Source organism: Nomascus leucogenys, chromosome 3 (assembly GCF_006542625.1).
Source record: "Nomascus leucogenys isolate Asia chromosome 3, Asia_NLE_v1, whole genome shotgun sequence".
Lineage (NCBI taxonomy): Eukaryota > Metazoa > Chordata > Mammalia > Primates > Hylobatidae > Nomascus > Nomascus leucogenys.
Genome location: NC_044383.1, coordinates 138,305,645 through 138,328,320, shown reverse-complemented (window position 1 = coordinate 138,328,320; position 22,676 = coordinate 138,305,645). Strand labels below are relative to the sequence as shown.

The following is a 22,676-nucleotide window of genomic DNA, read 5'->3' as shown; positions in this document are numbered from 1 at the left end:
CAAGCGATTCTCCTGCCTCAGCCTCCCAAGCAGCTGGGACTACAGGCGTGAGCCACCGTGCCTGGCCTGTTTTCATTTTTAATTTTTGAATTGAAGTGTAATAGATACAGAAAACTATCCAACTCAAGAGTACAGTTTGTATCACATTGTTGTAATATAATATTTATGAAGATAACATATGGCATTTTCAAAATTATATCTCAAAATAAACATCTTCTAAACATATACTGAAACCATTTCCTATTAAGAAGATACGCATTTGTCTTATTTGAATGAATCGGATTGAATCTTTCCCTTCGATACTTTGTCATTTCAGAAGTGGCACGAAGAAGTGACTGCGTACAGAGATGAAGTTGAGGAAGTGGGAGCTAGAGCTCAGGAGATACTGGATGAGAGCCAGGTGAACAGCAGAATGGGTTGCCAGGCCACCCAGCTGACTTCCAGATACCAGGCCCTGCTTCTCCAAGTGCTGGTGAGTGGGTCACCAGGTGCTCAGCATAGACCAGCAAACTTTGCAGGCCAAAATAGTCTTCCTTTCACTAACATCCAGTGAAGTTACATATTCATCAACAAAGGCCCTGGCACAGGCCTTTACTTCACCATTCACTTTTCTCTTTTCTTTCATAGGAACAAATAAAATTCCTGGAGGAAGAGATTCAGAGTTTGGAGGAATCAGAATCATCCCTCAGTTCCTATTCTGATTGGTATGGCTCTACGCATAAAAACTTCAAGAACGTGGCTACCAAGATTGACAAAGTAGATACAGCAATGATGGGGAAGAAATTGAAGACGTTGGAGGTAGGCACACATACTTCAGATTTGTATCCAACCTTTCCATTCGCCGAGCTGCCCCATTCTCCTGCATAGATACTGGAAGCACAGATGATCATCCCAACCATTATGATTGGTGATCCTGAGCTCATCATTTTACTTGAAATACTAAGTTGGCTCTTTAAAGCCAAAAGCTGGCTTTCACTTATTTATGATGTGTTGTTATCAGAATGACTTACACATGGACACCCATGAAAGTCTTCACTGAATTCCAGTGTGACACTTCAATATTAAGAGAAAACTATCTCTCTCAAATTAATAGCCCACTGCCTTTACAGAGTTTAAACTCAGGTCTTTAGAAGAAGATTGCTAAGGATGAGAGAAACATCAAGTTCTTTTTCAAGTCTCTGGTTTGGAAATGATATATTGATCAAGACTTTTAGAACCTATACTGAAGTAAAGAAGCCAGGGTTCCTGATTCCTGGCAGGTCAAATCTGGTTATGAAAGTCAACAACTTATTTTAAAGGGAAATAGGTGGACTTAAGAACAGGCCTTGAGAAACCTTTCTTTAAAAGGAAAAGAAATGGCCAGGCACAGTGGCTCACACCTGTAATCCCAGCGCTTTGGGAGGCTGAGGTGGGTGGATTGCTTGAGGTCAGAAGTTCAAGACCAGCCTGACCAACATGGTGAAACCCTGTCTCTACTAAAAAATACAAAAATTAGCTGGGCATGGTGGCACGCACCTGTAGTGCCAGCTACTTTGGAGGCTGAGGCAGGAGAATCGCTGGAACCCTGGAGGCGGAAGTTGCAGTGAGCCAAGATCGTGCCACTGCACTCCAGCCTGGGTGACAAAGTGAAACTCCATCTCAAAAAAAAAAAAAAAAAAAGAAAAGAAATAAGACTACCTTTGCTTCCTAGTCACTCTCTTTTTCAGGTTTTGCTCAAAGACATGGAAAAAGGTCACAGTTTGCTGAAATCAGCCCGGGAGAAAGGAGAGAGGGCTGTTAAATACTTGGAGGAAGGCGAGGCAGAGAGGTTAAGAAAGGAGATTCATGATCACGTGGAGCGGTTGAAGGAACTGACCAGCACTGTCCGGAAAGAACACATGACGCTGGAAAAAGGTCTTCATTTAGCAAAGGAATTCTCAGATAAATGCAAAGCACTGACACAATGGATAGCAGAATACCAGGAAATCTTACATGTTCCTGAAGAACCCAAAATGGAATTATATGAGAAAAAAGCTCAGTTATCTAAATACAAGGTAGTGTGTTTACTCATTGACAGATGCATGCGGAGGTCACACAGAGACCAAATGGGAGGGAGGTGATTCTTGCTGGGTGTCACCTGTAACAGCTGCTGGAATACATCCCACACGTGTCCGTTCTGCAGTGATGGAATGACCTCTGGAGATTTATTGGGTTAAATCCACTATCTCAGAGTTATTTTTCCATTCAGAGATCTGATACTCAAAGATCGTATCAATATATTTATTGATTGCACATATCTGTCAATCAATGAAGATCTTTTCTGATGTGTGAGCCAGGTATTTGGATCCTCCAGGTAAAATCTTGCTGGCATCAGGATCCCATATCTTTCCCATATTGAGGCTTCCCTTCGTCTTCTGGTACCTAAGGCTAGAAACTGACCTGTGGTAAATTGAAAATGACATATCATATTTATAAGAAAATAAGTTCTAGTTAACAAACTCGACCTAAGTACCTTAGAAACTGATTTTTGAAAGAATAAATAGTGATGCGGCTATAGCTATAGCTATACATGACATAGACACGGGTACTTCACCCACTCAAATTTTTGAAGCAATTATGAAAGCTTATATGTAGAATAATTTGTGTTATAAATTTGATCTGGATGATTGGGTGATACCTTTTAAGAATTACAGTGTGCTGGCTTACCCCAGAGCTTTCCCTGTTGGAAGCTTTTGTGATGGTGTCTTCCAGCCAATGTCTATTTCTATCCTTGGCTTCTCTGCCAAGCCTGACAACTTGTCTTTGAAGAGGGCACATAAGAATCACAACCTCTTCCTCCTGACCACTGAGTTCTTGATAGATTTAAATAGTGCTTTTAGCCTATCTCAGCAAGGTCACAACTGGAATTGTTCTTGCTAACTCCATAAGTAGCTCAAACTGGAACTAACTTCATGACCTCAAAATCAAAAGATATTGGCCTTTTTATGTTGAGATTTTTTTTCTCTGATGAAAGCAATAAGGTAGAAGCCAGAAATATGAGCTATATTAAATTTAGCCAAATATAACTATTTCCCATCCTTTTTTCTCCACATAGGAAGGGCCATTTGACGTGTGACTCTTCTGTTGTATTTAGAAACTGTGTTCACCTTAATAAATCACTCTCTCTTTAATGTTTTGCACCTATTGATTCATAAATATGAACAGTCTTTCTTTGAGGTGGATCATCTCTTCCATGTCCCAGGAATATGTATGTGTTCATCTTGTCCACAGAGATGAGCAGGCTCATTTTTTTTTCTTTGTAATTCAAGTCACTTCAACAAACAGTGCTGTCCCATGAACCATCAGTAAAGTCAGTGAGAGAGAAGGGTGAAGCCCTTTTGGAACTGGTGCAGGATGTCACTTTAAAGGACAAAATAGATCAACTTCAAAGTGATTACCAGGACCTGTGCAGCATAGGAAAGGTAAGGAGAGATGAAAGACTCCGTAAAAGGGTTTATTTTCCAAAATGTGGGCCCTGACTCCTTTCTCTCTGTCACGTAATTTTAAGACGTGGTATGGGTTAGTATTTTTTTTATTCAGATGGATATTTAATTGGCATAATGACTATGATTTTTCCATTCCTGATAGTTTTCTGATATAAGCAGCTCTAATTACCCTGTGAGTTGCACAGTGTTTTTTGTAATACAAAACAGTTTTGAGTAGGTTTTTCTTTTTTTTTTTTTTAAATTTCTGATGTTTGTATTGTTATAATAAGAAAATGGTCTAATAATATGAGGCAAGATTTTTTTTGGTTTTTTTTTTATTTTTTTATTATACTTTAGGTTTTAGGGTACATGTGCACAATGTGCAGGTTTGTTACATATGTATCCATGTGCCATGTTGATTTCTTGCACCCATTAACTCATCATTTAGCATTAGGTATATCTCCTAATGCTGTCCCTCCCCCCTCCCCCCACCCCACAACAGTCCCTGGAATGTGATGTTCCCCTTCCTGTGTCCATGAGTTCTCATTGTTCAATTCCCACCTATGAGTGAGAACATGCGGTGTTTGGTTTTTTGTCCTTGCGATAGTTTACCGAGAATGATGTTTTCCAGTTTCATCCATGTCCCTACAAAGGACATGAACTCATCATTTTTTATGGCTGCATAGAATTCCATGGTGTATATGTGCCACATTTTCTTAATCCAGTCTATCGTTGTTGGACATTTGGGTTGGTTCCAACTCTTTGCTATTGTGAATAGTGCCGCAATAAACATACGTGTGCATGTGTCTTTATAGCAGCATGATTTATAGTCCTTTGGGTATATACCCAGTAATGGGATGGCTGGGTCAAATGGTATTTCTAGTTCGAGATCCCTGAGGAATCGCCACACTGACTTCCACAATGGTTGAACTAGTTTACAGTCCCACCAACAGTGTAAAAGTGTTCCTGTTTCTCCACATCCTCTCCAGCACCTGTTGTTTCCTGTTTTTTTAATGATGGCCGTTCTAACTGGTGTGAGATGGTATCTCACTGTGGTTTTGATTTGCATTTCTCTGATGGCCAGTGATGATGAGCATTTCTTCATGTGTTTTTTGGCTGCATAAATGTCTTCTTTTGAGAAGTGTCTGTTCATGTCCTTTGCCCACTTTTTGATGGGTTTGTTTGTTTTTTTTCTTGTAAATTTGTTTGAGTTCATTGTAGATTCTGGATATTAGCCCTTTGTCAGATGAGTAGGTTGCAAAAATTTTCTCCCATTCTGTAGGTTGCCTGTTCACTCTGATGGTAGTTTCTTTTGCTGTGCAGAAGCTCTTTAGTTTAATTAGATCCCATTTGTCAATTTTGGCTTTTGTTGCCATTGCTTTTGGTGAGTAGGTTTTTCACTTGAGAGTCACCTCTGATGGGCACCTGGTTTTGCAGGAGCATGTCTTCAGTCTGGAGGCGAAAGTCAAAGACCATGAAGACTACAACAGTGAGCTCCAAGAGGTCGAAAAGTGGCTGCTGCAGATGTCCGGCAGGCTGGTGGCACCTGACCTCCTGGAGACGAGCAGCCTGGAGACAATCACCCAGCAATTGGCCCACCACAAGGTACCCCTGACCTTTAAAGGGCTGCCTGTGGGATAGCTTCACCAGTGTGTGTACACGTGTGTCTGTGCATGTGTGTGCATGTGTGGGGGCGCACACACAGGTGCATCTCTGGTTTATAATGATTGTACTGAGAGAATCAGGTCTGTATTAGTCCATTTTCATATGGCTGACAAAGACATTCCTGAGACTGGGCAATTTACAAAAGAAAGAGGTTTGTTGGACTTACAGTTCCATGTGGCTGGGGAGGCCTCACAATCATGGTGGAAGGTAAAGGCACATCTCACATGGTGGCAGACAAGAGAAGAGAGCATTTGCAGGGAAACTCCCTTTTTTAAAACCATCAGATCTCATGAGACTTATTTGCTATCATGAAAATAGCACAGGAAAGAGCTGTCCCCATGATTCAGTTATCTCCTACCAGGTCCCTTCTACAACATGGGGGAATTCAAGATGAGATTTGAGTGGGGAGACAGCCAAACCACATGAAAGTCTGAGTCTCAAGCACTTCTGACAATTGACAACAATTGAACTTGATACTCAAGTGAATCAAGAAGAGTTGAATCCTCGCATTGAACTTCTGAACACATTGCTGCATTTTTCCCAGCTAACAATTTTTATCTCCGAATTTAGTCTTTATGGAGTCTATTTTAGAAAATGCAGCCAAAGGCATCAGAAAGTCTGGATTCTAGGCTGGACTCTTCCCCTTCCTGGAGAGACAACTTAGCCTATCTGAGCCTGTCCTTTTCTGCTTTAGGATGATAACAATACCAGCCCATCTCATAATTGTTGTGCTAATCACAGGAGATAATATTTGTGAAGACATTTTGTAAATCACAAAGTACAAAACTAATATGAAGAGTTCTTATCTTTGATATAGGTGATAGGCTGAAAGCACTATTTAAATCTATCAAGATAAGAATTTAATAATATGTATTTTTAGTAACCATGTTTACCAGATGATAGATGTTATGGTCACAATTTTATGGAGCAACTGACTTGTGATCTTAATGGAAAACAAGTTTACTCATGATGTGGTCAGTGTCTGATAGTGTGTCTTAGGAAAGCCAGTTAGCCTCTCGGGGCTCCAACATTTCTGTCTATAAGAAAGGATCTTATTTAACAAATACGAATAAAAAAGCAGCTACACAATACCTTCTGGTAGGCACTGAGGAGATGACAATCGAGAAGGTAGTCTACCCCATGAATGACCTCATGATGGAGTGGTTCTGTTCCAACTCAGAGGCAAAGTGGTTCTTTTCAACTGAGGGTGTATAATAACTGCTAGCCCAGCACTGTTTGAAAAAGTAGTAGACCCTGGACTGCTGAAGGACCACCCAGGTTTCCTATAGATATAATGATGGGTTACCCCAGGCAACCCTATGTTGGACTGTGTCACTTGTCATTAGCATCATATAACATAAAAAAAAACCACTAGAACTTGATTTTATTTATTTATGTATTTTATTTTATTTTATTTTATTTTATTTTATTTTATTTTATTTTATTTTCTGAGACAGATTCTTGGTCTTGTTGCCCAGGCTGGAGTGCAATGGCGCAATCTCAGCTCACTGCAACCTCTGCCTCCTGGGTTCAAGCGATTCTCCTGCCTCAGCCTCCCGAGTAGCTGAGATTACAGGTGCCCTCCACCATGCCTGACTAACTTTTGTATTTTTAGTAGAGACACGGTTACACCATGTTGGCCAGGCTGGTCTCTAACTCCTGACCTCAGGTGATCCACCAGTCTCGGCCTCCCAAAGTGCTGGGATTACAGGCGTGAGCCACCGCGCCTGGCCAGAACGTGATTTTTAAAAAGTAAGTTCTTCTTCCCTGAGTCATCTATAAGAATGCTCACTAAAGAATGCAAGTGGGCATGGTGGTGTGAGGTGAAATCAGGCCGAGCTATGTCCAAAGCCTGGGGGCTGTGCCATACCTTGACTGTGTTGTACAACCTCACTGTGCTTCAGTTTCTTCATCTATAAAACAATGATAATACACATTCGTTGGGCTTATATATAATTCCTGGACTATAGCAGGTACTTAATAAATGGTAAGTTTAAATGCTATTTTCATTATTATAAACAGTAGTAGATGTAAGTTAGATATTACGTGAATTAAAAATTAGATATTAGATTATTACAGAAACTAGAATTAGATTATTATATTTGTGCAAAAGTAGTTGCAGTTTTTGCCATTAAAAGTAATAACAGGCCGGGCCCGGTGGCTCACACCTATAATCCAAGCACTTTGGGAGGCCAAGGCCAGCAGATCACTTGAGGTCAGGAGTTCAAGACCAGCTGGCCAACATGGTAAAACCCCGTCTCTACTAAAGATACCAAAAAAAAAAAAAAAAAAATTAGCCAGGTGTGGTGGCGGGCACCTGTAATGCCACCTACTCACCTACTCGGGAGGCTGAGGCAGGAGAATTGCTTGAACCTGGGAGGTGGAGGTTGCAGTGAGCTGAAATTGCGCCACTGCACTCCAGCCTGGACAGCAGAGTGACACTCTGTCTTAAAAAAATAAAAAAAAAAATGACAAAAACCGCAACTACTTTTGCACCAACCTTATAGCAATATTATATAAAGTAGATGAAATAATAGATTGTTTTAGATAAAAATTATGCCAGAATTATAACTTATTAACCTGAAAAATACAGAGACTTCTTTTTGTCTGATAATAATACCATGGACTATTATCTCTCTGAGACCAGCCATGAACACATTCTAGTCTTAAAGGTTACTTCATCATTCCTTATGTAACTAATCTCTTAAAGTCATCGACTCTTCCTCTTGGAGTATCCCTGAAAACACACATGTGCTTTTGTTTTCATTTAATATATAACTAAGATAAATTGCAAGATTGTTTCAAAAACAATATTAAACAGTGAAATTATCTATCTTAAACTTTGTTTGATGGATAAGTTACTTAAAAGTAAAAGTAGAATTCTGAGAACTCTGTGTTGGTTTCGTTTTTGCAGGCAATGATGGAAGAAATTGCTGGTTTTGAAGACCGTTTGAGCAATCTTCAAATGAAAGGTGATACTTTGATTGGCCAATGTGCAGATCACCTGCAAGCGAAACTTAAACAAAATGTGCATGCTCATCTGCAGGGCACAAAGGACAGCTACTCCGCGATCTGCAGCACGGCTCAGAGGGTGAGTGCCCCCAGAACATTCCATGATGACAAGGAATTACGGGGAGAGGCTGTGCAGTCTAGAGACTTTTTACAAATAGAATCGATGCTCAAATCTTTGGATTAGTTTTGGTGTGTTGCCAGACAGGAAATATGAGGATAAATTTCACAGTCGCTATGTGAACACAAAACTAACATATTTTGTATTTGATTGATGTGACTAAGCAGTGAATTTCAGATATTGTTTTATCCAATTTGTTTATTCCATGAATTGATTATGAAAAAGTTTTTTAAATTTGATTTGGGCTGGGCATGGTGGCTCAAGCCTGTAATCCCAGCACTTTGGGAAGCCGAAGCAGGTGGATCACCTGAGGTCAGGAGTTTGAAACCAGCCTGGCCAACATGGTGAAACCCTGTCTCCACTAAAAATACAAAAATTACCTGGGCGTGGTAGCAAGCACCTGTAATCCCAGCTATTCGGGAGGCTGAGGCAGGAGAATCACTTGAACCCGGGAGGCGGAGATTGCAGTGAGCCGAGATCGTGCCACTGTACTCCAGCCTGGGAGACAGAGTGAGACTCCATCTAAAAAAAAAAAAAGGTTGATTTGTTAGTTGGTGCAAGGAATTTGAGGAAATTTAAAAAAGAAAAAAAATAGTTGTGTTTGAATAGAGGATGTGTTTGTTTTTCTTTGCACACCATCAATACGTTCTAATTTGCCATTTATTTTGTAACACAAAAGCAAATTTATTTCATAATCGTCACAATAATTCTTTTCTTTTTAACTGTTTGCAGCCTAGGTTCTAATCTAAATCAATATTTGTTTGCATTCATATAGAATTTGAGAAAGGAGTAACTGACAAATATGACTTACACTTAAGTGGGTGTACTTCCACTAAAACAGAATTCTTAATGTTTTAGAAATAAGTGCAAGAGGGGTAAGAATGACTATTTTAACAAAAACTAAAATAGGTAAATTGCTTTCTATTATTCTAGAATTTTTAAATGACACTGCAAAGAGTTTTTGTAAGCCTTTAAACTTAGTATTCTGTGTATTTTTGTCTACTGGACTAGCCAGTAAGAACTGGTGATACACCGGTGACGTGGTTAGAATGGTCCATGTTCACCATAATAATAAAAAAAATTCTGAGTGACATTAGTAACTTCCTAGACTTTAAAAAAAAAAAAGTCACCTTCAAAGGTTAGCAAAAACAACTGGTGATACACCAGTGACATGGTTAGAATGGTCTGTATTCACCATAATAATAAAAAAAATTCTGGGGGACATTAGGCAACTTCCTAGCCTTAAAAAAAAATCACCTTCAAGGTTAACAAAAGGGGAATACAAGAATCTAATAAATACTTGAAAATGATGACAAGGGGAGAAAAGGGGGAGTGAAGAGAGAAAATGAGGCTACACATAGAACTTTCTGGTGAGTTCATTCATTCACTCATTCAACAGAGATTTCTTGCACACTGTCTTCCTTCACAGTGGACATTTTCTTTGCATTAGGGATACAGTTTAATTTTTTTTAATTGGTGGATGTTGGAAAAGCCAACATAATTTTTAAAATCTAAAAAGCAGATGAAATTCTGAGAACATAATCAGAACTTCATAATTAAAGTTTGCAAAAGTGATAAAGAGAACAAAACACCATTCTTTTAAAAATTCTGCTTGGAATAAGAATAAATAAGGGATAAACCTAATGTCAGATGAAAGTGCTGAATTTAAAAGATGACAGAGAAAAGCAGAATTCAATGATTGCTTCTATTGTCTCAAAAATGAAAGAAATGCCAGGTGAAGCTAATTTCCTTCTTTTTTCCTTTTTCCTAAATGGAAACATCACAGATATATTTCCTCTTGATCTCAAGTAGACACATAATTTTTCTTAATATGTCTTATGGATAAAATGAAAATTGGGTGCCTGGTTAAGGATTAATTAATTAAATAAACATATCAGAAAATGTATGAATTATTCTGGATTATTTTTGCCCTGGAACATAACTTCTAAGATGAAGTGAGGGCATCCACCCACCTTTCTGCTCCTCATGTTATAATTTAGTTCAAATTTTGCCCTACCTCTATTGCAGAAGCATCGCAGTTAGAGAACATTGGTTATCTTTTTTGAGATCATTTTTTATTTTTACTCTTAGTTGCTAGCTTAAACAAAAAGTGCAATATTTATACCATAGGAAGAGAAGCTGCAAAAACCTCTGACTTATGTTTATGACAATTAACTTCAATGATTTTGTGTATTCTAGCATGCCTCTATGGTTATATTTACCCTGCTCATGTTCTCTTCCCCTAATCCGGATATTACATTGTGATGTGTGGTCCGAGAAGTTATCAACTGGGGTATGGGCATTGCATTTCGCAACATCTGGGGAGACATACAACTGCCTTAGATATTAGATGAAATTGCGGAATCTTGGGGGAAAAATCCATTTAGATGTACTGGTCATGTTTCATTGAATTTCAGTGATCTTTATAGAGGTAGAAAGCAGTTCTCATAATCTCAGCATGATTGTATTGTCTCAGGTGTACCAGAGTTTGGAACATGAACTTCAGAAGCACGTCAGCCGACAAGACACCCTGCAGCAGTGCCAGGCCTGGCTTTCTGCAGTCCAGCCGGATCTAGAGCCAAGTCCTCAACCACCTCTTAGTAGGGCAGAAGCCGTTAAGCAGGTAGCAAACCCCTGAAAGTTTGTGTTATTCTTGTGAATCATTCAGAGAGTCAATGAAAATGTGTGAAGTACCTATGATGTGCCAAACTGTATTGACTCCTGGGAATCTAAAAGTAGGAAGAAGGTCTGAGGTTGGCTCTAGTGGAGTTCATGTGCCAGCCAGAAGAGGGACATGATACTTAGGGGCCAACTTGGTAGACTAGAAAGAGAATGGGGCCAGGTGTAGTGGCTCATGCCTGCAATCCCAGCACTTTGGGAGGCCGAAATGGGTGAATCACTTGAGGCCAAGAGTTCGAGACCAGCCTGGCCAACATGGTGAAACCCCATCTCTACTAAAAATGTAAAAATTAGCTGGGCATGGTGGCGTGCACCTGTAATCCCAGCTACCCTGGGATTGAGATAGGAGGGTACCTACCCTCCTGAGGCTGAGGAGGCTGAGTCAGGAGAATTGCTTGAACCTGGGAGGCAGAGGTTGCAGTGAGCCAGGATCATGCCACTGCACTCCAGCCTGGGTGACAGAGCAAGAGTCTGTCTCGAAAAATTAAAAAGTAAAAATAAAAAATAAAATAAAATAGTAATAAAAATAAACTATTAAAAAGAAAAAAAAAGAATGGGACCGGGCACAGTAGCTCATGCCTGTAATCCCAACACTTTGATAGGCCAAGGTGGGCAGACCACACAGGTTCAAGAGTGCAAGACCATCCTGGCCAACATGGTGAAACCTCATCTCTATTAAAAATACAAAAATTAGCTGGGCATGGTGGCAGGCGCCTGTAATCCTAGCTATTCAGGAAGCTGAAGCACGAAAATTGCTTGAACCTGGGAGGTGGAGGCGGCGGTTGCAGTGAGCCAAGATTGCGCCACTGCACTCCAGCCTGGGCAACAGAGTGAGACTCTGTCTCAAAAAAAAAAAAAAAAAAAAAGAAAGAAAAGAAAAGAAAACAAAGAGAATGGGCACTGTAACCAAAGATTAATTCTGATATTTATTCTGTTGGGGAACCATGGGTAAGTTGCTTAATTTCTCCAAGCCTCTGAGATAGTTTCCTACTATCAAAAGTGACATTTATAAGTATACTTACTTCTAAAAGTTATAATGAAATGCAATTATCACACTACAGATAAACATGATTTATAAACAGAAAAGTAATACTAGCTTCTGGCATAGTTTTGAGGCATAAACAAGGTGCTTCATAAATATTGCATGGATGATGAATGAAATGTTAGTTTTTATCATGTGAAAGGAATTCTATTCTGTATTAATTTGACATCCATATGCTTAAAATGTTATTGCTGAGAGTTAATCAGAATATGTGGGAAATACTTTTTTAAACTTTTGTACTAAGCAGCTTTTGTATGCAGTGTTAACTCCGTGGGAAAATATTTTAGAGGAATTTAGTTATAAAGGTTATTGCTGCCAGATATGAATTAACAGTATTTAATAATTTAATTTTTTACCACAAATTAGAATAACATAATGTATTTGATCACTGAGTCCACATAAAGAATGTGTCTAGTTAATTTGTCCCCCAAAGTATACTTTCTAAAGGCTAAAATGATTTACATTGTCATTAAATGGTTCACAAAAGTGTTCATATTTTACTTTATAAGCATAGGATCAGGACAAATGAAACACAGTTCTCCCTGAATCAAGAAAAATGAATTAAAGACTGCCTATATTCTGCTTTTTTATTAGACTGTGAGTTTTCTTGAATCACATGCCACCTTGTCTTGTGGCTGTTTCCAATGCACTTTATTCAGAACAATTCAGATCAACACTTAATTTTTCTCCTTTTTTACCAAAAAAGAAATAAAAGAGATGAAGGGAGAAGAAAGTATTAATGGCAGTGATCTTTTGCTAGAGCAGGAAGAGATTTCCTACACATACCAGAGTAAGCCGTGGTCACAGGAGGATACTGATCCTTCTTCCAGATTATGTGACTGTATGGTTCCCTGTTTCTGCCTCTTTCACATGTCTCTCAAAATGGTCTTTGAAAGTAGCCAGAGAAGGGAGTTCGAGGTGATGGAGACACTTGGACCACAGTTACTCTGAGGAGGAAGGTTTTTTATTTTGTTTCCTTTTTTTATTTTATTTTGTTGTTGTTGTTTCTTTTGTTTTAGTTTTTCTCTTGGCAAGTGCAATAAGTCCTTAATTCCATCGGTAGGTCTTTGAAACTGTAAGCAAAACTATGTACAGCAGGTCCTCAAATAATGTCATTTCCTTCAACGTGCAGGTTTGTTATAGCGTTGATGAGAACAGAAGTTGTTTCATTATACAACTTCCTGCTTAAAGAAATCACGGTTTCCAAGAATCTGCTGACAACATTAAATGAGGACTTACTGTGTTCATGTAAAACTGACCAGGCCCTTAGTGGCTGGTGAGCTTGGATATGTGACTGGAGAATCCACTTACAATGGGCATGGTACCAAGATGCAGTGTGTATCCCCAGCGCCACCCGTCTAGTAAACCCAATAAACCCTCAATACATATGTGAAGATAATACACTCCCCGCTACCACAAGAAAATGGCACATGGATTCGATTCCGTTCAGAGTGCTATATGTTTTTAGAAGGCACAAAATGTGAACTTTAGGGAATGGGAAAAAGTACCATAAGATTTTTCTGTAAAGTTGATTTTAGCAAACATCTTTTGCAGCTGTGTGGTCACTAACACTCTATATGCTGCTTCCAATGCTTTTGGAATCAGATCAACTTTATAAATCATACCATCATTCGTTTCAATTAAATATGTTCATAAAATACAAATTCTGACAACTTATTCTCTTCTCATGTCCAAAAGTTGTTTGAGACAAATAACTTTCTCTGGGTCATAGGTGCATGATGTGGTACTTGTGCACACTGGCTGATGACTCACAATACCATAGTTAGCTTGTACATTCAATTGAAAAGGTGCTACTTCTGACTTAATGGGAAATTGATCTGTATTTATTATATCCACAGGAACATAGCGTGTCCAGGTAATCCACACAGTGCAGAGGAAAAATACTCAGATTGGAGTCACAAAATCAGGCGCCATGATTGACTCTATGATTTGGGAAAATCCTGGAAGTCAACTTTATCCCTACAACTTGTAGTCAATACTGCCTTCCTTATTTATCCCTATTTACGTAGTAATCAAGAACCACTTCTCACTACCTCAACCACCACCCCCTGTCAGGCCATCTTCATGGATCATCTGATCCCTGCAGTAGCCTAACACCTGGGCACTGTTGCTGCCTGCCGCCCCTGTGGCAACCCGTTCTCCATGCCATGTTCGGAGGCAGTCTTTGAAAGCCTGTCTCAGATCATGATGCTCTCAATATTTTCCCATCACACTTAAATTCCAACTTTCTTACCACAGCTTATGAATAAGCTGATTATATAATTTGTTTTCCCAAATGGAACCTTCTTAATAAGACAGAGTCTGCTTTACATAATCCAATGGGACTAGAGCAGTGGTTCACAACTGGGCTGGAGGAGATGGCGACTTTGCTCCTACAAGGGACATTGGCACTGTCTGAACACGTTGTTGGTTGTCACAACTGGGAGGGGTGGGGACGCTGCTGGCATTAAGTGGGTAGACTCGAAGGATGCTGCTGATGTTCTGCAAGGTATAAGTCAGCCCCACAACAAAGAATTATTTGGAGTCAACTGTCACTAGTTCTGATTTGAGAAACTCTAGACTAGAGACAAAACCCAGCAAATTGGGATGTATGGTCAGCTCTCCATATAAGGGGCTCCATGACTTGCCCTCGCCCCACCCTCTGACCTCTGCTCCCACCTGATTCACTCTGCTCCAGCCTCAGGGCTTTGCATTTACTGTCCCTCTACCCACCACATCCACCCGCCTGGAATGTTCTTACCTTATGCCATGCCATGCATTCAGGTCTTTTCCTCAGAGGGGCCTGGGAGATGCACTATCCTTGAAGTGGCAGTGCTTCTTCCTCATACGCTATCTGCTTAGCACCTTGATTTTCCCACATGATATTTAACACTACTAAACATCCAAGTGCAAGTTTGTTTATTTACATATTATTTATCTCCTTCCTAAGAATATAAACTCCATGGGAGCAAGGGTTTTGCTTTATGGGCTGCTCTATGCCCAGTATCTAAAATGGAGCCTGAGTAGAATCTGAGCATCTGCAAAGAAACACATTTCTTTGTTTCTATAAATAGATTAAAGATCCACCTGGAGAAGCCTTTCTTGGGCTTGTGGAAAGAGAATATCACAAGATGAATCTCCTGCAAAGTAAAGAAGCCCAGACATCTGTGTTTTAATCTCACTCCAATGAAACCTACCAACCCGCGGACCTTTGCCTTCTGTCTCTAAGATATGCAAAAGCATGTTAAGAAGCAGGCCAGAGTAGGCTGCAAATTCTTTCTCTGAAATGGAAAATAAGCTGGCATGTGAGCAAATAATCTGGAAAGATTATAGAAGTTTCTTGTGTTTTCCCCTTTCCCACACCATACAGAATACTTTACTTACAAGAAGAAGCAAATGGTGGACAAATAAATCCCCATTGGTGATATGAATTTTTTCCTGTGAGTCACTAATATATGTCACTTGAACACAATGGTGAAAACACTGAGCATAGCAAGACTATTTTTGAAATGTCAACACAATATTACAAATGATACAAGTATTTGCTATCTAAATAGCTGATGCATCTCTTTCACTCTGATAATTGCCTTTTCCAGGTCAAACACTTCAGAGCTTTGCAAGAGCAGGCAAGGACCTACCTAGATCTCCTTTGCTCCATGTGTGACCTGTCAAATGCTTCAGTGAAAACCACAGCAAAAGACATTCAACAAACAGAGCAAACGGTAGGAAAATGAAAAATCACATTGAATTTGTTTGTTTTATGATATTCTCTTGCTTGAATATTTCATGTGAGATTGAAAGAAAATAGCTCTTGGCTTGTTCTTGCTGTATATAATGGTTCTACAGCCATTATAATAAATAGATATTTGAATTTCAGCTAACTCATAGAAAATCAAGCACATCTTGACATTAATGACATCAGATTGGGACTGAATCACTTAGTCCCATTCATTCGCTGCCCATTAGAACCTTTCTTTCTTCTCCTCCTTAATGACCGTTCTCTCAATTTTCCTATTTTGTCACACCTTTTTTTGTTCTTTTCTCCTTTTCCATCTTTTTCTTTAAGCAATACTTAATATGAAAGGGGCTCTTGACCCTTTCTTTATTATTATATCAAGGATGTCAAAGAGCATGCCATCTGTCACAATCCTTCTAGTTCATTGGTAAAGTGTGGTGTTCACAAGGATTTTGAAACTGTCTGGGCTGTGATGAGCTAGCAGTACCGGCCCACACAGACAGATGGCAGCACTGGAGGCGTACATTCCCAGCTGCTGCCACTGCAGCCTCAAACTCTTCCATGAAAGACATTTGGGTTTGTTTGTTTGCTCGTTTGTTTGTTTGTTTCTTTATTTTGAGACACTCTGCCAACCAGTCTGGAGTGCAGTGGCGCTATCATCACTGACTGTGAAGCCTCAACCTCCTGGGCTCAGGTGATCCTCCCACCTCCGCCTCCCAAGTAGCTGGGACTATAGGCACACACCACCACACCCAGCTAATTTTTATACTTTCTGTAGAGACAGGGCTTCGCTGTGTTGCCCAGGCTGGTCTTGAACTCCTGGCTCAAGCAATCCTCCCTCCTTGGCCTACCAAAGTGCTGGGATTACAGGCATGAGCCACCACCCCTGGCCCACATTTGAGTTTAAAAGAAAAATAAGACTTAGTTTTGGTATTTAATTTATTAAATATTCACAGAACAGTAAAATGATTCACAGGAAAAAATGTCAAAATAATAAGGCTTTTCTCTTTAATATTATCAAAACAAATCTGTTTTTAAATCCTTACAAAAGATGATGTAACCCATTTATTTTATTTTATTTTATTTTGGAGAAAGAGTCTCACTCTGTTTCCCAGGCTGGAGCGCAGTGGCACAATTTTGGCTCACTGCAACCTCCGCCTCCCACGTTCAAGCAATTCTTGTGCCTCAGCCTCCCGAATAGCTGGGACTAGAGGCACACACCACCACGCCTGGCTACTTTTTGGTATTTTAGTAGAGAAAGGGTTTCACTATGTTGCCCAGGTGGGTCTTGAATTCCTGAGCTCAGGCAATCCACCTGCCTTGGCCTCCCAAAGTGCTAGGATTACAGACATAAGCCACCGTTCCCAGCCAATATAACCCATTTATTTTTTACAGAAATGATTTATTGAAACAAATTACACAGCTTCAAAAACCAGTGAAGCAGATCTAAAGACATATCCAAAACATTTATAATTCAGCATGTTGTAAGATGGATGAACAAATGTGCAATAGAGAACAACAGAAGTCTTTTCTAGTTAACCTTAACACTAAATTCATGAGTCATACAGATGAATCTACTGAAATGCCCAGTGCGAAAAACCATTAGAGCAGCTTTAGACCTAATACACTGATAAAACTTATTAGAGTTTCGCTGGGCGCAGTGGCTCACTCCTGTAATCCCAGCACTTTGGGAGGCCAAGGCTGGCGTATTACCTGAGGTTGGGAGTTCAAGATCAGCCTGACCAACGTAGAGAAACCTGTCTCTACTAAAAATACAAAATTAGTTGGGTGTGACAGCACAAGCCTGTAATTCCAGAGGCAGGAGAATCACTTGAACCCAGGAGGCAGAGATTGCAGTGAGCCGAGATCGTGCCATTGCACTCCAGCCTGGGCGACAAGAGCAAAACTCCGTCTCAAAAAAAAAAAAAACTTTAATTAGAGTTTCACAACACCGATTAAAACTATATAGCACAACTCGTAGACATTTAAAGTCTTTAGGAACCCTAAATTTAAAAAAAAATCTGCTTTTCCTGAAGCAAATAAAGAAATACTTTTTAAATTTATGTATTTGTGTGTGTGAGTTTGTGTGTGTGTGTGTATGTGTGTGTCAAATGAGTGCACAGGCCAGCTGGAAAGTTCCATCTCTGATTCATTAACCATAAATGTTTCCATGTATGGTTGCTAACTTTTATCCCTGTGTTTTCTCAAGATTGAACAAAGGCTTATCCAGGCCCAGAACTTAACTCAGGGTTGGGAAGAGATCAAGCACCTGAAGGCTGATCTCTGGATTTACCTGCAAGATGCTGATCAGCAACTGCAGAACATGAAGAGGAGGCACTCTGAGCTGGAGCTGAATATTGCACAGAACATGGTTTCACAAGTTAAGGTGGGAATTAATTTGCCCCCCGAGGGAGATAAAAGAGGCCAACAGAGTAGAAAACTTGAAACGTGTTCAGTGTATTCACTTCAATATGCCTGAGTGTCTGTCAGTCCTTAGACATTAATACAACTCTTTAAGGCAGAGGTCCCCAACCCCCAGGTTATGGACCAGTATCAGTCCATGTCCTGTTAGGAACCTGGCCACACAGTGGGAGGTGAGCAAGCATTAATGCCTGAGCTCCACCTCCTGTCAGATCAGAGGCCGCATCAGATTCTCATAGGAGCACAAACCCTACTGTGAACTGCGCATGCAAGGGATCTAGGTTGCATGCTCCTTATGATAATCTAACTAATGTCTGATGATTTGAGGTGGAACAGCTTCATCCTGAAACCATCCCCCTCCAGCCCCATTCATGGAAAAATCGTCTTCCACAAAACCCATCCCAGGTGCCAAAAAGTTTGGGGACTGCTGCTTTAAGGAATAGCAAATCCGAACAAACTTCATTTGGTGCCAGGGAAAACAGATTATAAAGTAAACGTTCAAATATATTACTGAAGCTTCAGATGGCCACTTGCATCAGAAGACATTCATTCTCTATATTATTCCTGAAAAAAGCAGGTGTGATTTAGTCTACAGAGTAGACTGCTTAGTCAGAAGACTCTGTGACTAAGCAAACATAGAACATTATTCTTTTTTTAGATTTTCATCACCATATCATGCTACAGCTGTAGGACTATAAGCTTATCAATTCCTTAATTATATATTTGAGCTATATGTAATTAATTTAAAGTATAATATAAATGCGTTTGTGTTACATATTTATATATAATTTAAATAATTTAAAATATATAGAAAATTGTGGCCAGGTGTGGTGGCTCATGCCTGTAATCCCAGCACTTTGGGAAGTTGAGATGGGCAGATCACTTGAGGCCAGAAGTTTGAGACCAGGCTGGCCAACATGGTGAGACCACATATCTACTAAAAATACAAAAATTAGCCTGCGTGGCACATGCCTATAATCCCAGCTACTTGGGATGCTGAGGCACAAGAATCATTTTAACTTGGGAAGCGGAGGTTGCAGTGAGCCATGATCATGCCGCTGCACTCCAGCCTGGGCCACAGAGTGAGACTCTGTCTCAAAAAAAAAAAAAAAAAAAAAGAGAAGAAAGAAAATTATAAGTGTGTTAACTTGATTGGAAGTTGGGTCAGATTTTAAATAAACTTTAAGATTTTTTTCTCTGTGATTATGAGTCAATAATATATTGTCTACTGGAGTGCTGTTTGCAAGTACAGAAAAAAAAAAGAGAATAGGGATCAGGATAATAAGATTTATTTTTTCTCAAAAGCATGAACTCTTCTTTAAAAAAATTTGTGAACCATCCTAGAAATTTAATTTTTTAAAATTTATTTTATAAGAAAAGTTTTATTATAAAAGGTGGGCGGATCACCTGAGGTCGGGAGTTTGAAACCAGCCTGACCAATATGGAGAAACCCTGTCTCTATTAAAAATACAAAATTAGCCGGGCATGGTGGTGCATGCTTGTAATCCCAGCTACTCGGGAGGCTGAGGCAGGAGAAGCGCTTGAACCTGGAAGGCGGAGGTTGTGGTGAGCCGAGATCATGCCATTGCACTCCAGCCTGGGCAACAAGAGTGAACTCCGTCTCAAAAAAAAAAAAAATAAATACAGAAATGTCTTAAGAAGCAAATTTAAATCACAATCACTTATGATACTATGATTCAGAGATAATAAACAATGCTAATATTTTGCTGTATTTGTTTTAGATATCCACATAATAAAAACATTCAAGATGATACTGTTGTTTTATTAACATTTTTTTTTTGAGGCGGAGTCTCACTTTCTTGCCCAGGCTGGAGTGCAGTGGCGTGATCTCCGCTCACTGCAAGCTCCGCCTCCTGGGTTCATGCCATTCTCCTGCCTCAGCCTCCCGAGTAGCTGGGACCACAGGCGCCCACCACCACGCCCGGCTAATTTTTTGTATTTTTAGTAGAGACGGGGTTTCACTGTGTTAGCCAGGATGGTCTCGATCTCCTGACTTCATGATTCGCCCACCTCGGCCTCCCAAAGTGCTGGGATTACAGGCGTGAGCCACGGCACCCGGCCAGTTTTATTAACATTTTAATTGTGATTGAACCTTGCTTTAAAGACAAGATTTCATATATCAGTCAGGGGATTTAAGAGATTTTTTTTGGGTAGTGGAAGTAAATGGAAATGGGAGTGAGCAGTGGGAAAGTATGGAAGCCCATGAACCAACCCCTTGGAGGAAACAACTATCCAAAGAAATGATCCTCTGGCCACATGTTGGGCTGTCAGAGATGGTATCTTAGAGGTTTCTTTTTGCTGTGTATGCAGGGAGTAGATGAATATAAACCATTGCCTTTCCACTTTGCGAATGTACTCCAGCCTTCCCCAACTTTGTACATAGCACCACTGCCCACCTGGTGACCCGAGCTACTTTGCCTTATCTGTTACATTTGGAAGGTTTCTGTTAGAGGCGTTCAAACCAGAGTGACTCCATCTTGATTAAGGGCTGGGTAAAATGAGGCTGAGACCTGCTGGGCTACATTCCCAGAAAGTTAGGCATTCTTAGTCACAGGATATTTAGTTAAGGGAACAGGTTAATAATGTTTACTGAACAGATCCAGAACTTGACAGACTCAGGACTTAGCAGACCTAGGAAATGTCTTAATGTCCCGATATCTTGAGAATAAAAGCACTCTTAGTTTAAGAATAAATTTTGAAAAACATGAACTCCTTAAAAATTCTTAGAAATGCCACACTTCAAGGAAGGATAATGACTTTTTTCATTAATGACTGTAATGTTTCACATGTATTAGTTTTTCTTTATGCCTCTCGAAATAGTACAATAAAAGAATATACCACAGCTACCCTGAATCTTGCACACGTGGGAATTAACATTCATAAAGAGGTATGGTGATTTTTAGATTTTCTCTTTGTTTCCCATGACTTATTATACATTCTTCAGTTTTTTCATATTAAGGAACTTAGAGTGTTTAAAGGTCTTATGTCTGTATCGCTCTCTATATTTATCTGGGGATTTCTTAACACATTACATATTTTTTGTTGCTGTTATCCTTTAGGATTTTGTTAAGAAACTACAGAGCAAACAGGCATCCGTAAACACCATAATAGAAAAGGTGAATAAGTTAACAAAGAAGGAGGAGTCACCTGAACACAAGGAAATAAATCATTTAAATGATCAGTGGCTCGATTTGTGCCATCAGTCTAACAACCTGTGCTTGCAAAGGGAAGAGGATCTTCAGAGAACAAGAGATTACCATGACTGTATGAATGTCGTTGAAGTGTTCCTAGAAAAATTTACTACAGAATGGGATAACTTGGCCAGGTAACAGAAATTCTCCCATGGGTCACCAAAATGCTAAGCCAGACAGTTCTTAATATCTATAAAAATTCAAAATGTGCCCAGGTGCAGTGGCTCATGCCTGTAATCCCAACACTTTAGGTGGCCGAGGCGGGTGGATTAGTTGAGGTCAGGAGTTCGAGACCAGCCTGGACAACATGGTGAAACCTCATTTCTACTAAAAATACAAAAATTAGCTGGGTGTGGTGGTGCATGCCTGTAATCCTAGCTACTTCAGAGGCTGAGGCAGGAGAATCACTTGAACCTGGGAGGAGGAGGCTGCAGTGAGCCAAGATTGCACCACTATACTCCAGCCTGGATGACAGAGCAAGACCCTGTCTCAAAAAACTAAAATAAAATGTCTTAGGTATAACATCTATTGTTTATTATTATTAATATTGGTAAGTAGAACATCATTATGAACCTAATGTTTTCACATGGATATAGAGTCATGGTTTTCCTAGCTTGATATTGATTTAACTAGTGGGTAAAAGAGAAATGTTTGAAAATGGTACCATTTTCTCTGTGACCTCAAAGAATATTCTAAAAATATTTCTAATTTTGTTTAATTACAAGTTATGGGATATCATCTATGAATTCATGAAATGAATCCTTCTTGAACCTATATGCTCCCTAGGTTTCTTATCAAGTCTATAAGGTAATGAATGCATTCTGTGTAATTCAGTCAGGTTTTTTTCTTATAAGAGTCTAGAAATGAGTGAATAATCCAAATTCAGTTAATTTGTGTCTTTTGTGATTTTGTAGTGATTGAACCCCTCTCAGCTTTCTTCTTTGAAAAATAAGAATACACACACACATACTGGATAATTATATGAAACCATTCCATACTTTTGATCACCATAATTGTTAAAATCTACATTTCTTCTGCACCGATTTACTAGTTTACAGCAAAGAAAACAGCAAATATTGTTCTAGATATCATGAAATCATAGTGGGGATTTGGGGTTTTTTTGGTATACCATTTTCTGGTTTGTTTGCTTTTCTTTGATACTTAACATTTTACTGGTCTTTGGGATTAGTCCAGTAAATATTAACAACTCATATTTCTGGCTCACAGTAGGCCCCACAGACACCTGAGACTTAACATGTCCAAAACAGAACTCCTCATACTGCCTCCCAACCCTACCCTGCTTTTCATACTTCAGAACTGATCATTTAGTAAAGAAGACTACAAGATT

General features: G+C 39.6%; 1 protein-coding gene across 3 annotated transcripts in view; it reads left to right on the top strand.

Annotated features, from left to right (window-relative positions):
* SYNE1 (spectrin repeat containing nuclear envelope protein 1) overlaps nt 1-22,676 on the top strand; it is a 526,037-nt gene that overhangs the window by 283,756 nt on the left and 219,605 nt on the right. For all 3 annotated transcript variants that reach the window (XM_030809854.1, XM_030809853.1, XM_030809855.1), the window contains 10 exons: nt 317-472; nt 628-798; nt 1,707-2,033; nt 3,288-3,440; nt 4,881-5,048; nt 8,023-8,199; nt 10,715-10,861; nt 15,556-15,681; nt 17,905-18,081; nt 21,197-21,462. In XM_030809854.1, coding sequence (XP_030665714.1) covers nt 317-472; nt 628-798; nt 1,707-2,033; nt 3,288-3,440; nt 4,881-5,048; nt 8,023-8,199; nt 10,715-10,861; nt 15,556-15,681; nt 17,905-18,081; nt 21,197-21,462 — 1,868 coding nt within the window. The remainder of the gene's footprint in view (nt 1-316; nt 473-627; nt 799-1,706; nt 2,034-3,287; nt 3,441-4,880; nt 5,049-8,022; nt 8,200-10,714; nt 10,862-15,555; nt 15,682-17,904; nt 18,082-21,196; nt 21,463-22,676) is intronic.